Raw genomic sequence first — 16,608 nt, 5'->3', positions numbered from 1 at the left:
CCCCTTGTAGAGTGGCTGTGAGACGCTTCAGTGTCTTTGTCTGAGGCAGAGCTTAGAGGTGGATGAGGTGTCTCTCCTAACATGACCTTGCTGCATTGCCCTTATGAACACACACACACACACCAATCACATGATGAGAAGCAGTGAAAGTCTGAGCAGGCATATGACACTAAACAAGACGTTTCGGGTTGTGGGTGCACCTCAAAGATGATCCCTGGCTTTGTCTTCTCCCTCAGACTCACACATCACACCAGCTACTGTTACAGCTGTATAATAAATGGATGCAAAGTGGCTCTCTACAGTTGCAGCGACGGTCAGCTTGCTTCATCAATCTTTTGTCTGTCTGCGCTGATCAGCTGGGCAACAACTAAGGCTGTTTGGGCAGCACCTGCTGTAGGGATCAGAAATAACGAGGGAGCCTGCTTTCATCTTTAAGAGCAGGGTCGTACAGTGATCGAGCTGAGGGCTGGGGACCACAAAAGTGCGAACAAGAGGTCCAGTCACAGGGTAACACCAGTGCTATTGGAGGCAGCCTCTTAATTAATGGGTTTAAAGGGATCTACCAGTTTGTTAACACCACAACAGCCATCAGTGCAATGAGTCTTCCTAAATAGGCACCCGTGGGTGTCTATGTGTTTGCAATCCCCCAGTGTAAACACACTGACTGGGTCACTTCCCATTCACAACAACCAGCCCACCCCACCAAAAAGCGATAAGTAACGCTAAGCCCGACCATCTCCCCTGCACATACCTCGGCACACAGCTGGGCGAGGAGCGGTCCACCTCCCAGGTAGCGTACAGGTTCATATGGACCGGCCGGTTGGAGATGCTGACCGGCTTGGAGGGCTGCATGTGCGGCGAAGGGACGCCCCCAGTCCGCGGGAGCCCTCCTCGCTCCGACATCCTGGAGGCTGAAAACGGGCTTTCACAAGGAGCTAATGGGGAGAATACCCGTAGTAGTCTGCCTTCTCTGTGTGTCGTCCTTCCTCTGGTGCTGTAGCTCCGTCTCCTCGCTTCGCTTTGCCTGTTTTTTCAGGCTCCGGATGGTGCAGGCGAGCGAAGCGCTAACAGGAAAGTGCTAATCTCCGCCTGAGAGTGAAAACATCGCAGTCTCCGGGGTTTCTACCGGACGGCAGGCGGCAAATCCCCGCGGCTCTCTCCGTCTCTCCCTCTGCTTAAGTTGGTGTCGGCTCGGTGTGTGTTCGCCGCTGGTGTTTATCGGTGCAGGAAGCGGAAATTTCTCTCGCCAAAGTCGCACAATGAGCAGAGAGCAGCGAGAGCAACGCCTCTACTGAGGACGTAGAGCGACTCCTGAGCGCGAGACTCACAGACAGGAACCGGCCAATCACAGCTGCTGCTGTTACTGCGTTTGAACGCCGCACGCACTTTGTTCACCACTGCAGACTCAATTCCTTAGTTTTAAACTTATTCAGTATATCGTATTTTTATTTGTCTTGTCACCTCTTCCATTTTTTATTTTCTTCTATTTTAAATATGTTTTGTTTACATTTTTATATTCATTATATATTTTAATACATTTAAATTTGCTAGCTTACTATTTATTTTAGTTTATTGTTTAGATGAAGGCATGCAACTCCACCAATGGAGAAATTAATTAAATCATAATATTAATAATAATATAACATTCATTTTATTATACATGTATTTATTATTTATTATTATTTTAAAATATATTTTACATTTTCCACTTGTTTTATTTGGTTCTTTATGAGGATTGGAATGTGATTATTAGAAGTGGTAGTAATAATGTTAGCAAGTTTTACAAATGTACTTACTTTATTTTAATCTTTTAATTATAATTTATTCTGTGGTAATAGTGTATGATAGTATGTATGCATGTAAACTGGACTATAGTCCAGTGTAATATTTTTAAATACACTTTGGTTGTCCCTCTTTTACATTAAGGATTATAGCCTTAGTTTTTTTTTTATTGTTCAGTTCAATTTTATTTGCAAAGCACCAACTCACAACAAGAGTAGCCTCCGGGTGCTTTATATTATAAGGTAAAGATCCTACAATACTAGAGAGAAAACCCCAACAATCAGATGGAGTTTTCTGCCTTTGGTGTCAGTGGAAAGAAAGAACTCCCTTTCAACAGGAAGAAACATTTTGCAGAACCAGGACCAGGAAAGGAAACAGGACAAAATGAAACACTAAATAATTGCTAATAATTTAATGCAGAGTTGTGTATAGACACATGGTTAATAGAAAAAGCCCATCATGGGAATCCCCTGGCAGTCTGAACCTATTGCAACATGACCAAGGGAGAATTCATTGTCACCTGATCAAGACCCAACTATATGTTTTATCAAAAAGGAAAGTTTTAAGCCTAATCTTAAAAGTGAAGAAGGTGCCCACCTTCTGAATCCAAACTGGGAGCTGGTTCCACAGAAGAGGGGCCTGAAAGCTACTACAGGAACTACAGCTAAACTACAGGAACAACAAGTACGTCTGATTATATCTGTGCTTACAGGATTTGCATACCGATGTATATTCTCAGGAATAATGTATGAGGTCAGCCTGAAAAAGAAACTTAAAATATGAATTGATGAAGAAAGAGGGAGCAAGAGTGTCCTTCTGACTTAGAGAATGTCATTACAGGAATTTAGCTTATAACCTACTGTGTGTGTTCAACGGTGGCACATGCTCCTGGAGAAATGCCTTTAATTACCCACAGCAACAGCGTGTAACTAAAAGGATCAGTTCAGGACATGAACAGCTAAAACGAAACATCTTTTAGGTCAGTGGGATGATGTTTGTTTGTGTGTTTGTCCAACGTTTCAGATCTAAAACTGAAAACATTCTTTTTTGGCAAAGATCATCATTATACAAATAACACACACTGAAGCAACACCTCTTCCTGTTTACATATGCATTAATTCAAATCCTAAAGAAGGTCCAGAGGTAATATTTACCCATGATTCAATGTTTTGTTTTGTTTTTTTCTTACACCTCTTACTGTAAAGCTTCCTGTACTACGAAGGCCCCACTCAGGTGTTTTACTGAGGATCCTTTTGCAAATTGCTCTGTTTTTGACCCATATTGCACACCGTCTGGAGTCTCAGGCGCTCCTGTAATGATTCCCATTAGTCATACACACGTGTAGATTATTTCACACACACACACACACACACACACACACACACACACACACACACACACACACACACACACACACACACACACCTATGCTCTGTCAGCTGTTATGAGAAATATGCAAAACCGGTTAGAGTGTGTGAATTGAGATTGCTTTCCTCTCATTCTCTTCACAGTTTCCAAGATCTGCCAGATAAGACATCAGAGTTAATATTCAGCAAAGAGCTGGCTCATTTTCATATAGTGGCAAAACAGTTTTGTTTGCATGTGGCTTTAAACTCACAAAGAAAACAGAAACACACACACACAAACAGGCCTTTTCCCTACACCCCACTGCACTGCTGTGCGAGCCATCGACCCTCTGACACAAAAGCCACCATGCTGAGCCTCCTCCAGGTTTGGCTGCCTGTCAGTGCAGCGTGAAGCACTGAGCGTGAACCTTCAGGTGACAAAGGCACTGCTCTGATTACAATCTCTGCATCTGAATATGAATCAGAAGGTGACCTAATGGCAGCATCACAGCCGGGGCCGGCTGCCATCAGCTTGACGTCTCTCAACAGGCAGATTATCCCAGCTGTGATCGGAGCTTACAAAAACATTACGCGCTCGAAATGTTCACGACAGCCCGAGGATACGCACATAACTGCACTTTAATGAAAAATTTATAGAGCCATGTTTTGGCCCTTTTTTTTTTTCTATTCCTAGATTATGCTGCATTCAGAGGATGTGGGACATCTCAAAACTCTTTGTAAATATTTAAAAGGCTCTAAAGCACACAGATATTATTTTTCTCACATTAAGATTTAATGATTAAAACACATATCTGTTCTTATATCGTACTTTTCAGTGTTTCTTTTTTAGCCAATATTAAGCAGGGAGTGCATGTTAAAGAGTTTGGACTTGTCATTAGTTCTCACTGGTTTTTGGGATAATCAGCTGATTTGCGTAAACACAGAGCACCCTCCCCTCCTCCCCTCTGCTCTTTTTAACAAGCTTCTGTCACCACCAGCACCTCCTGCCATTGATAAAGAGATTAGAATGGAGCAGATTAAAACATGGTCACGGGATAATCCCAGGTTACTTTTTACACAGCGGCCTAAATCTGCAAAGTCATCAAGTGACACTGTAAAGGCTCCAAAGTCCAGTGTCACAGTCAATTAAGTCGACACCGTTTCTTATGCAACTTCAACTCCAGCTCCCATTTTACTGTACAGCAGCCATGTAGCTGTGCGGTGTGTGCATGCGGTGGAGAGGCGTTACACTCGTCTGTGTTTGTGACAGATTTAGTAACCACACCAGTGCATGCTATTATATCAGGCTGATTGGATTATTGCTAGAGATCTAAAATGATAAAAGTAGTTAAAAAGTGCTTATATTGTTTCTTTTGGCAAAAAAAAACATAACAAAAAATCCCCTTAAAATAGTAAGTTTATATAACACATATAAAACATTCACATTACATAAGCAGCACCAGTGATTATTGATTTGTCTATTTTTAGAATACACAGGAAGATTGCAAATAAACAGCCACACCTTGCATATTTCCCCCATGTGTTACAGGGAAGTGCTGAAAGAAGTCTGTGTGCATTTGCAAAGTTCCTAGTAAGTGAGGCCGAGTACAGCGACTGCAGACGCTGTGCCTGGATGGATGGCTCTGTCAGCAGTATCAAAGTCTTATTTCCTCTAAATGGCCCACTGAGAGTAACGTTTCAGTCACATCGGTGAAGGAGACATCCTCAAATGTCAGATTCAACACATTTACAGAACTGACCCTCTAAGCTGCTCTTCAGTAATAGCAGCCTATTAAGAAAGCTGTGGTCCTTTGTCCTCACACCTCTGCCGTAGTGGGAATGCTGGTGCTTTGCTGCCTTTCTCAGGATGGTTAAAGGATCTGATGTGAACAGGCTGTTGCTCCATGTGAGAAGCTGTGTACCAGTGACCGAGTCAGCATGAAGCTGCTGCAGTTATTTAGGTCACTGTGCTTCTCAGACGGTCAGCTGACCGTCATGTTCAGTACTCGTTTGCCTCCTAGCTGCAGAAACCTGAACTACATCCTACTCTCTGAGATTCAGACCTCATTTAGAAGTCTGAGCTGGCCCCTGCTGATGTGTGCTTCCCTGACCACCTTGGTCCAAGCTGATTTTATGTGACATATCTGCTGAAGATCTGAGGCAAACAGCTTTGTACTCTTATTCCATTCACTGTCGATGGAAAGCTCTTTTGACTCGGGTCCATCCAGGGTGATGGCTTTGGAAGCCCACATTAGTTCCTGGAGTACTTCTGAAAGGTTCCTGGGCTGCCGGCCAAGACAGCCATGTAGAACAGCCAATAGTCTGTTAATGCTAAAAATAAATTAGCAATAGAAACACCTCGAGGTGCTGCTCGATGGACCTTTAGATTTGCACTTTACCTGACTGTGAAGCACCAACCAAATACAATTGCATCGAACTTCTAATAGGAATATGTTAGAGGAATAAGTTGGTGAGATTAAGTAAAGATTTCTTGCTCTAAAAGTCATTTTTTTAAGCCTTCTTTCTGGGCCACTTGTGTTTAATAGCCAAAGTGGAGAATATATAAACATATCGGGCTCTTTTATCTTAGGTCTGAGCTTGTTTGGATATGGATATTCTGGCCAGGTAAACAGAAGTGATCAGAAGCAGCCTTAAAACTCAGAGGCAGGAATTTTGCAGCTTCAGTGGAAGCAAAGGCCTCACAGAGACAGTACAGGTCATTAAGGTTCAAAGTCTAAAGTCCCGATACTTCAGCTGACGCAGATGGGGAAAATGTCTTGCATTTTACCACCAGCGTGTAATCACACCTCCCCAAAGAGTGCAATGAAATGAAACAGAAACCTGGAGGCAGTAAGATTGTGAACTTGTGTTGTCACGTCATTTATTTACAAAAAACAGAAAAAAAATGGTTACTATGAAAAAAACAAAACAAAAACATAACCAAGACCTTAAAAAGTTCAACACAGAAAAATGCACCTTGCCACAGTCATGTGACACGCCCACGCTGTTGATTTACGGTTTACTGTTAAAGCGCTAACAGATGATCGGTGCTGCAGTGTGCATCCTCTGAAATTCAAATCTGCCTCTTCCTCTTTCATTTCCTGCGGTGGACGACTCTCTCGCTGAGCTTCGTTTTGGTTCATCTCCTCTAGAACTTGAACTCTTTGTATTTCTTGGCGCCGCCTCGTGTGTCCTGCGGCTGGGCCTTCCTCTTTTTTTGCTGTTTGGCGACAAGGAAGAAAAAACGCAGGAGGAGGGGGAAACTATTAATATTCAAATGTCACCCCAAGGGAAAACCTAAGTGACTATTGACTTCCACTTTCCTTTAGGTTATAAACAGAACTCATTTACAGTAACACGCTGGTAATCGACACATCAGGTGTGTTGGTCATGAGATCAATGACGTGGGAACTAGTAATTTTTGACCTCTTAAACAAACACAATTGATTTTTTTTGCTTTGAACTCCTCTGCTATCTGCCTGCAACATTTCTTTAAAGTTTCCAGGAGCTGAGCGTGTAATTGGGGCAGAAATCAGCTACACAAAAACATTTGTGTGAAGGAAAAATGTTTTTAAAAAGCCACTAATTGTGTGTCTTAGTACCTTCTGTTTGGCTGCGTGCTCAGCCACCATGTCGCTGAAGTCCTCCTTCTCCACCTGAGCCTGCTGCTCTCTCACGTGCTCCTCGTACTTCTGCGTCATGGCCATCGGGTCCAGCTCCAACTCCTCCGGGGCCAGGGCTACCTCCACGCCCTGCGACTCCTGCCCTCCGCCAGCCTTACGACTGGCCATGGCCTGAGGAAAGCAGAGAGGTATTTAAGATTCAGCTAGAGTGGCAGAGGAGAACGGGAACGAAAAGAAAAATGGCTGTAATGTCATTTCATTTGGACACACTTCTCCTTACCGCTGACATTTCGTAAATGTGCGTCGAGGCCATCATAGCTGCTCCTACTGGGCCCGTTCGTCTTTCAGGGAGAACAGTGAACAGCTGTGGCGTCTCATTGCTGCAAAACAAGAACGTGTCAAACTAAGAAAAGCGCACGGTGCTTTAGAAACACAGAATAGTTCTAGCTTTTTCTAAATGAATGCTATTTCTATTAAAGTGTGGCATTAGACTTTATATCACTTAGAAAAATCGGAGTGGGTGTGATGACATTTTCTCCCTGCTGTTTACAGCAAAAGTGACTCATTTTTTTTTTTAGACAGTATCATTCATATAAATAAATATGAATGGGTCATTCCATGTCAGCTCCTCAAATGCCATCAAATACCAGGACAGTTTGTCTCTGGATGAAATCGTCTCTTTTTTCCTTATATTTAAGCTTTGATATCTGTGAAACCTTATTTGGACTGTTTTAAAGGATATTTAAACGTCCAAATATTTTACAGACCTCGATCATCCGTCATTCTTTGTTAGCTTTACAGAACTGTAGTACCGGAAGATTTCAAGGATCTAACTCCAATACTCTCAAAACTGGATGCTGGGAAAACATCTAAAAACACCCCAGTACTCACCCTTGAAATACTTGGAGCCAAAATGCACAATTTCTATTAAGAAGTGCATTTTTCACTTTTAGTTTTTTTGTTAATTTTTTTCTTTTTTTTTTTTTAAAGATAAACCGTATGATCCAATGGTTAATAAAGAGGCACTGAGTGGAGCGACACTCACCCATCCATTGCCTCCTCGATCTTCTTCTTCCTCAGCTCGATCAGCTCCGGGGTCTCCATGCCGGCTGGTACTGATGAGAAGCCTCCCGGGGTGATCAACCCACTGAAACACACAAAGCGACACACAGCACACGGTGAGTTTATTGGTGAGCACAAACTTCAGAAAACGCCATACCGTCAAGCCTTGAGAAAGGTCTAAAAGCTGTGGGCACGCACGCACGCACCCTTCTGTTAGCAAAAAGCGAGGACATGAGATACGGACCAAATAACCCAGTTAAACACTAATGTGACTGGACACTTCCCGGCCCTGTTCTCAGGTCATTTACAGTCACACGCTAAATGAAAGAAATAGTTTTAAAGTTAATGTCGATCTCAGCACTGATGTCTGTCTGATACTTAAGCTTACACCTGACACATCTATAAAATGGATCCTTCGAAGTCTTTAGCTGCAAGGTTCATTTTTATTTTTGACATATCCCCAACATTAAAAACAGCTTTAGCCCGAAGCGCTGAGCCTCACACGCTCTGAGCTGAAAACACATGAACCCACTTTGAGCCAATAAATAAATGTGAGCAACTGCTGACTGAGATGTTTGTGGGCAGCCATGTTTGTGAGGTGCTACCTTTTTGATTTGCTTTACACTTCAGGGTAAGAAAACTCTAAATACGATTTAAGACTCATCTATTAATCATTATCAGCTTCTTGATTAAATCACTGACTGCACTGTGCACATTAAGCACCTGTCTGCTGGTGTGAAGAATCCGGTTTCATCTGGCTTCTCCTCGTCGCTCTCCTCCTCCTCCTCCTCCTCTGATGATTCCTCATCCGAGGGTTCTAGCTCGCCCCACGTTGTGTGGTCCACCTCTTCTTCCTCCGCCTTAGCCTAAATGCAGAAACATGTTAGTGTATTAGTCATCGTTAAGAGACGGCCATAATATGTGTAGCAATCGAAAACAAAAACCTAAACGGTGAAGACAAAAGACTTCAATTTGGATGAAATTCATACCAAGAAATGCACCAACAAACAATCATACACAAGAGTTACTGTTGGTGTAGGACTTAAAGTAACAGTATTTACACTTTTACATTGTTAAGAAGTTATTATGATGATTAGAATTATTTTTCTGAGGGTATATTGTGCACTCCTGACCTGGAAGTCTGCAGAATTGGTCCCGAACACGTCGCCGTAAAGGGGTTTGCCCATCTCGTCTACCGGGGGCTTCCCCCAGCCTCCGGCGTGATAACCAAAAGTACAGTTCTGATGAAGGGATGCAGATAAACAACATCAGGAAAAATGAGCAATAACTGATTCACTGACATATTTGTTAAACTGCTTTTTGGATATTTTGTTACCTCCGGGATGGGAGAGTTCAGTCCAGGGATCTTCAGGTTGGGATAGGAGGGAGGAGGTCCGTACCTCTGCATGGCTATCAACCAGGGAGGCGGCACCTTGTGGGCGTTCTGACGATGAAGACAAAGCAAAAATCCAAGTGAAATGCTCGCTCTGCTTCCTCAATTCGCTCCCCCTGTACTGATCGCATTTTCCAAGCTTAAAATATGCTCAGCATTCATTTGCGTGCCTGTTGGTGTTGCCTGCGACAAAAACACCGCCTGGATATATTTATATAATTGTCGTTACAGCAGCATTGTCCTCGTTACTGTGTCGGTGTAAACAAGTCCTGTCACGTCTTATCTGACACATTTATTCTCACAGCTTGTACATTCAACCACTTAACAGCAGTAACAGAGAGAGTGACATAATGAGATAGCAGGGAGAGTGATACTACAGAGCAGGACAGTAACAGCAAAACAAGAGCGGCTGATTTATTTCTGTCGCAACTGGAGCTTCATACAGTAGCTTTATATCACACTCTTATATAATTACAGAGTCTCATCACTGAGATCAAGATGAGCCCAAGAACACGATAAACAAAGACAGTATGAAGCTCTAAGATCACCAAGGCTCGGTTTCTGTTTATATGCGCTCAGATTTGTGTGTTTAAGAGAAACTGCAGTCAATTTAAAACACGTTGGCTGTTTTTTTGTGATTTAGTTCATTAAATTTGCACAACGTTTGAACAACAGTGAAACTCACAGGTCCAACTGGCATGCCCAGAGCGATACGCAGCTCATCGGACAGATCTCCGGGTTTCTTCTCTTTCAGACGAGTTTCAAACTCTTTACCCTGTGGAGCCACAAAACACAAAGTAGGTCATGGAGCGTTAGCGCTCATAACGTCCCTTTGATAAATGTACCTACGTGGTTCTGAATACATGTGAGAAAAGCGAGAATTCTTGTACCTCATAGTAAAGGTCTCCGTGGATGGTGAGCTTGGGCTTGATTTGCCATTTGAAGAAAGCATCGTGGAGTTTCTGGTAGTCGATGTCGATCTTTCCCATCTTGGGACGAACCTTCTCTCTCATTTTGGTTTTCATAGTTTTGGCATCCTCCTGCGAGTGGACAGAAAAACAGAATTACTAATCATGCAGTATTATTTCTGCTAATGTTGACTCAGACCATCAGAAGAACACCTACCTTCTCCTGCAGAGCCTCCCTCATCTCCTGGATTCCCGTCCTCCTGATGAACTCGGGCAGCTCGAACGGCGGCTTCTCGATACCTCTCTTTCCCTGCAGATACTTTCGTTTGAAGCACCAGTGTCTGGGCACCGGCACCGTGTTCCTGGTGGCTTTTAAGTGCACGAGCAGCTTGGGCTCCTGAGCTGTCACATCGTGCATTTCCACCACATCTGGACGAGCCACCAACTGAAGCGAAGTGGCAGCAGGAGAAATAAAAAGTTATCATCTATTCAGAATCAGGCACGGACTTTTAGACTGAAAACACAAACCATATATTTTTTACCTGTTTGAGTTCAGCCACTGTCAGCCGGTTCATCCTCCTCAGCTTCTTCTTGGATAGTTTTGGGACATCCGGCCTGATTTCCTGCACATGAGAAACATTTCAGATGTTCAGCACATGAGCAGACAACTACTCGTACTTTTTGCTCCGCTCTCGTAAAAAATGGAGGTGTTCAAACATCATCACTGTCGTCACTGTCTTTCTTCTCCTCCTCAAATCCTTTTTTCCGCAGCACAGCCGTCTCGTTCTTCTCCGACTTATCGGGCTCCTTCTCCTTCTCTTTCTTCACATCATCAGTCAGCTAGAAGAAGACAAGGACAGACAGACTGCATTAGAGGTGGGGATCAAAGTGGATGCGCTTATATTCAACTATGTCTGCTGTAGTCACCTTAAACGCCTCAAAAATTCGCTTGAAGAAGATGTAGTTGGGGTCGTAAATCTCTGGCTCCTCTGTGACGTACTCAATCTCCACCTCTTGCTCCTTCTCTTTGTCCTTCTCCTTGTCGCTGCTCTCCTTCTGCTGCTGCTCCGCCTGCTCCTTCTTCTCCTGCGCTCGCTTCTTCTTGCTCTTCTTTTTGCGGTTCCTGCGTTTGCGGTTTTTCTGAGGAAAAGTTTGGTTGACAAATTCAGAGACGGGACAAACAAAATTAAACAAAAACTGCCTCATAGTGGAGTCATTCATGCCGGGACCTACAAATCCTGTTTTTACAGTTTTGTTTGCTGGGTTGACAATTTTAAGTCGCGAGCGACAAATATCAAAGTCAATTCATCAAGCATGGACTCACAATGCTATGACTCTTAAAGGTGCTCATCTTAGATGCTTAAAAGAGGCTTACATCTTTTTTAGACATCTGGCTGTCGTCATCTGTCTCAGACATGGGCAATGCAGATGAATCCATATCTCCTCCCTCATCTTCGTCTTCATCCTCTTTTGAAAGATATACACATATATATGTATATAAAAAAAAACGTGGAGATCATACTGTAAAACTTCATTTTCCAATCAAACAAAAATATTTTTTTTGAATTGGACAACTTCAGACAATTATAGCTGGTCTTCCCAGTCCGTCACTACAGGACAAAACTGAATAAAAATACAAAGGTTTTTGGTTTAGCAGCAGTCTAACCAGATGACCGACCTATGGGATCAGTGAGTTGCTCCTGCCTGATCTCCTTCAGCTGGAGGATCTTCTCCAGAGCCTGAGGGATCTTGGGCCCAGTGACGCTCATCTCCTCGCTCTGCCAGCTCTGAAATTTACACCAGAAAAATGTGGGATTAGGGAAATTTTACGTGCACCGGTGTGTCTAAAAATAACAACAACAAAAACACCACTGTGTTTCAGCAAAACTTGGTACTAGAATGTTTGTATTAGACCACAATTTTGACTAATGCATGCATGTCTGGACACATAATACAAACAATGGTGGAAAAGGGGTCAAAGAATCTCATCTGGTCATGTATAATTAATCAACAGGTCAGCAGAGATTTTCAATATCTTTAAAAGAAACTTCGGAACAGTTTTCTGAGAAGACGAAGTAACGCTACATACGGGAAGGAGTGGTGGTTTACCTCTCTGTTGTCCTCTCCAGGAGGAGGCGGCACTCTGTGTTTCTGAACTGGTAACATGCTGACACCTGGAGGCAGAGGCCCTAAAACACACAGAATTATTATCAAACAAAAAACTCCTAAAATGTGCCGTTTCAGAAGAAAAAAAGAAATTAAAAAATGTATTTCAAATTCATTATATAACATTTCGTGTTATTTAAAACTCGCTTAAACTCACCTCTGATTGGAGTGACAGTGGGCATGGACCTGGGCTGCATCTTGGCCATCTCGTGCTGACGCTCCTGTTCCAGCAGCACTGCAGCCTGACGTACGAGGACGTACGAGGGGGACAGAAATGAATATGTTTATAATTTGCAGTAGCACAAAAGAGAAATTTTGCACACAACCAAACAAAAACAAAAAATGTCTGTGGTGTCATTCTGCCGGTCACTATCCACAACATTTAACCCCAAGTGAGGGTGCCAGCACACAAATAAAAGTCATGGCCTTGCTTTCATATTCAGATTCTCACAGCACACCATACAGGACCCACTATGCTGATTCATCTGTCACTCCCACTCCACTCTCCCTCATTTGTGAACGAGATACTTTAAAATTCTCCACTTGGGGCAGCAACTTGTTCCCACACCAAAGTGGTTTTTTCACCCTTTTCAACCACGCAGCTCCTCAAGAAAATATTTCAACTGAGAGTTTTTCACCCTCTTACCCTTTTCTGTTGCTCCAAAAGATCGTGTTCATCCATGACATGGGAATCGCCCTGAGAGAGCCACAAACAATAACAGCCAGTCAGTGAACACAATAGTGTGTTATTCTGATTTACACATGACATTACATTAAAGTCTTCAGGTCTTTTTTAAAATTGTGCTTTAAGTTATGATCACATCTCAGAATTTACTCCAGGGCTCTAGAGTGCGACCACATTTTTCAATGGTGTGACTAAAATAAATAAATAAATAAATAAAATAAAAAAAAAGCGATATTGATTCATTAAATCCTGACTCGACTTTTGAATATGTGTTTTGCCAGAAACGCCAGGAGCTCAGGTTAAAGCTCACAAAACTATTTCAATAACCTCCAATCAGCAAATGAGAGCAGGTAAACGGATTCCACACAAAGGCGTAAACACCGAGCGGACCCGACGCATCAGAATCAGCTTTCTCTTTTTCGGCTTTCTCACTCGGCGACACGTACACGCCGTCGGGGCTGAAAGCAGACAGCTCACTGATTCTGATGCGTCTGCGATTTGCGATTTGTGTTTACGTCTTTTTTGCGTTCGATTCTGAGCTGCAGATTTTGTCTTTCTCAAACCCAAATTCACTGAACCAGCAGCAAAAGAAGATCCAAACTACACTTCACATTTGATAAATCATCAGTAATCTTCTCTCACGTTTGCCGTTTTGTTTCCACCACGATAAACTCACTGTTGTTTACAGCGCTGTCGGACGCTGCCTTTTCTTTCTTTTTTAACTTAAATGACCTCGGACAAGAAAGCCTGATTTCTGCTGTTCAATACTGAAGACGTTTAAACTTTTTAAAACTATGCAAAATTACAGAATATTTTTAAGGTTATCTGCTATAAAAAGCCAGGCCAGGAAAATCTCCTTCATGTTTTTCTGAGTTTTATTCTCAGTTACTTTGACACAAAGGCATCTGCTGTGATGCTTACTCCTCTGATGAAGTCTCACAAGTGTCAGTACTGATAAATGATCAGAATTATAATATTTCTGACTGTCTGAGGCAAAATTGAATCGAATCAGCACCTTGTGAATCACAATCGAATGGATTGTAGAAAAAAGTGATGATACCCAGCCCTAGTGAGTAGCCTAGGCCGACAGAAGTGGATGTAGCTTTGGGTAATGACAAAAGATGAAAAGAACTATTGATTATTTTTTCTCTAAGTTAAGGCCTGATCCGTCTGAAATTGATAGCCAGTGCTCTGACACAGAGCCATCAATCTCTGAACGCTGAAAAAGCACAGTGTATCCAGAAAACACATTTTATGCAGCGATAAATGCACGGCCCAAGTGTCCCCCCCCTCTCTCTCAGAGGCCGAGATGATGATTAAGTTTAACATTGTCTACAATATTGCCAAAGAGTGCCAAAGCACTTTAAGCACAAGCACTTTTTCAGTAAAGTATTTTTCTTGTAGAACTGTGCTCCAAATAAAGAGTTAGGCACACCAGTGCAAACCTTGGCAAAAAGTTAGTCTAGAGCCCTGAACTCTACGCTTTGAATGCAAAGAAAAATGGCAAAAATGAGTGAAACATTAAACTTTAGGTCCAGCTATCCTCACCTGCTTGGCTCTCTCCTCTTGCTGTAACATCATGGCTGCTCTATGCTGAGCCATCTTCAGCTGATCATCCTGTGTGAGGCCAGGTGGTGGCAAACCAGAGTGGTCCATGCCCATGTGTATACCGGGTGGAGGGGGCCCGCTAGGAATCATGCTCATAGCTGGGATCATACCCATACCAGGAGGCATGGGGGGCATAGGCATTGGGGGCATGGCAGGGATACCTGGCATCTAGAGAGGAGGAAATACAGGAGACCGATGTAAATGTGAAGCGCGAAAGACTGAAGTGAACTTGTTTGTGTGACCATCTGAGTGAGATATTAAGGTGTTCAGTGAATTTCTGTTTCGGTAAATTGCTTCTTAGCACCATTTAGCAGAGGTCTACAAACAGACAAAACATACTCAACTGTAACACATTTGCAAGAGTGAAAACTTAAATAAAGGTACTTTCGTCTGCTCCGTTGAGTTAAAACAGCAGATAGCTCTATTATATTTGATTTAGTAGAAGCCCGCCCTGACAGAACGAGAAGCATGTCCTCCTAGAACGGGATCTTTTCCTTGTTAAGTAAATGTGTAACACTGTAAATTTTGCATACCTTGTCTATGAACTTGCTTTAGTTATTCACAGACTAAATCCTGAGGCCACTAAGGTGGAAGCCTTCTGCCTCCTGGCTATGCCAACGATTCTGATCTTAAAAACTGAACAGGATTGGTGACACAGGGCAGTGCTGCCTGAGTCCAGCACCGACTGGAAACGCATCAGACTAATTGTTGTGGACTAAGCTCTTGTGACACTTGTAGAGGAACCAAATGGCTTGTAAAAATGGGCCAAACACCCATTTTAATGAAGCAGCCCCATAGGACACTGCGAAGGACCAGGGTAAATGCCTTCTCAAAGTCCGCAAAACAAATAGCGGTAGACTGGATGGGCAAACTCCCACACACCTCAAATATCCTTGAGAGGATAAAAAGCTGGTCCAGTGTTCAAAAATGGCAACCGTTAAACATGTAAATCAAAATATAGAAAAAACACTACACTGACATGTGGTTCACCATTGTATACTGCAGTATTAAACAGATATCAGCGTTTCCCTCCAAATTACCTGGGAGCCCATTTGTTTATCATCAGGTTTGCTGAGGAGAATCCCAGTCTGTGGAGGGACACGTACAAGACACAGTTTCTTTAATTTTAAAGAAAAGGCGGGGAGGTCAGAGAAACAGAGCTAGGATAGCTAGGATTTACTAATAACTTTTCCTCAGACTTTATTCAAGACTAGTCTAGCGTAGCCTGAAAGGTCATCAACAGTTAGAAAAAGCTTCATCACCATACCAAACAGCTGAGCGATGACCGGATAAAACTGAATTTAAACGGATTTACCTGCATCATGTAGCCCTTCAGTCTGTCAATCAACTCCTCTCTGGGACCTAAAGAGAGAAAGAATGAATCGGAAACAGCTGTTAAACAAGGTAGATATGAATCTAGGCTTGTAATATGTACACCAAAAATGTACCAGAACAACTCTGAGCGCATTTTAAAGTTGTGCAAAACTAGCTAACGCTGACCGCTTCGTATTAAAGTTAGCAAAGCAGCTAAACCGCTGCACTAGTTACAGAACTCATATTAAGGAAAATAGCTAACCAAATGGTCATAACTTTATCCAACTTGCATCACAGGGATTAAAATGTCACGTACTCGATTAATTAGTGCGTGAAATGAACTCAACAGAGTGTAAACATAACGCAGGCCTAGCTTAAACTCGTTGCAACGGAAGCATTGCGTTTTAACGCTACTAGCTAAAGTTAGCAACTGGCTAGCTGCCGATAGCCAAATACTGTCTATGTTAGTGCTCTACGCGGGTGTTCTTCTTACCCATGTTGGGTACTCCCAGCTCTGCCAGCTTGCCCTGAAGATCCGGGATGCTCCATGTATTCAGAGCTGCAATAGCACTCCCCAAATCGGACGGGAGAGAGTCAGTGCCCGGCGGTCCGTCGGATGCCATGTTGAGGTTAGCTCAATGGAACAACGGCGGCAGCGAAGCACACGCGAGAGCTTGGGAAAGACGCAATGCACCACGGGACGTGAAGTATGAAGAGAGAT

The 16,608-nt window shown here is 42.9% G+C and overlaps 2 protein-coding genes across 4 annotated transcripts in view; both read right to left on the bottom strand.

Annotated features, from left to right (window-relative positions):
- Positions 1-1,311, bottom strand: part of pacs1b (phosphofurin acidic cluster sorting protein 1b) — a 70,035-nt gene extending 68,724 nt beyond the window's left edge. For both annotated transcript variants that reach the window (XM_085397697.1, XM_085397707.1), the window contains exon 1: positions 752-1,311. In XM_085397697.1, the coding sequence (XP_085253823.1) occupies positions 752-903 (152 nt within the window). In that variant the 5' untranslated portion in view covers positions 904-1,311. The remainder of the gene's footprint in view (positions 1-751) is intronic.
- A 4,663-nt stretch (positions 1,312-5,974) lies between these two features.
- Positions 5,975-16,547, bottom strand: sf3b2 (splicing factor 3b, subunit 2). Of its 2 annotated transcripts, XM_085397650.1 has the most exons (22): positions 16,381-16,546; positions 15,889-15,935; positions 15,614-15,661; positions 14,514-14,741; positions 12,927-12,977; positions 12,438-12,522; positions 12,224-12,303; positions 11,793-11,901; positions 11,490-11,581; positions 11,042-11,254; positions 10,832-10,954; positions 10,657-10,737; positions 10,332-10,559; positions 10,097-10,246; positions 9,892-9,981; positions 9,150-9,257; positions 8,947-9,054; positions 8,537-8,679; positions 7,797-7,898; positions 7,032-7,131; positions 6,731-6,922; positions 5,975-6,348 (listed from the first exon to the last, which is right to left on the bottom strand). In XM_085397650.1, exons 1-22 carry the CDS (start codon positions 16,508-16,510, stop codon positions 6,277-6,279), a joined length of 2,580 nt encoding a protein of 859 aa, XP_085253776.1. In that variant the 5' UTR covers positions 16,511-16,546; the 3' UTR covers positions 5,975-6,276. The 2 variants fall into 2 exon arrangements, with proteins under 2 accessions (XP_085253776.1, XP_085253785.1); XM_085397659.1 differs by lacking the exon at positions 15,614-15,661 and having other exon boundaries at positions 16,381-16,547.
- Between the last annotated feature and the right edge of the window lie 61 nt (positions 16,548-16,608).

This window comes from Rhamphochromis longiceps, linkage group LG3 (assembly GCF_057381845.1).
Source record: "Rhamphochromis longiceps isolate RC_006_pf linkage group LG3, R_longiceps_female_GT1.1, whole genome shotgun sequence".
NCBI classification, from domain to species: Eukaryota; Metazoa; Chordata; class Actinopteri; order Cichliformes; family Cichlidae; genus Rhamphochromis; species Rhamphochromis longiceps.
This window is presented reverse-complemented; position numbering and strand designations above follow the sequence as displayed.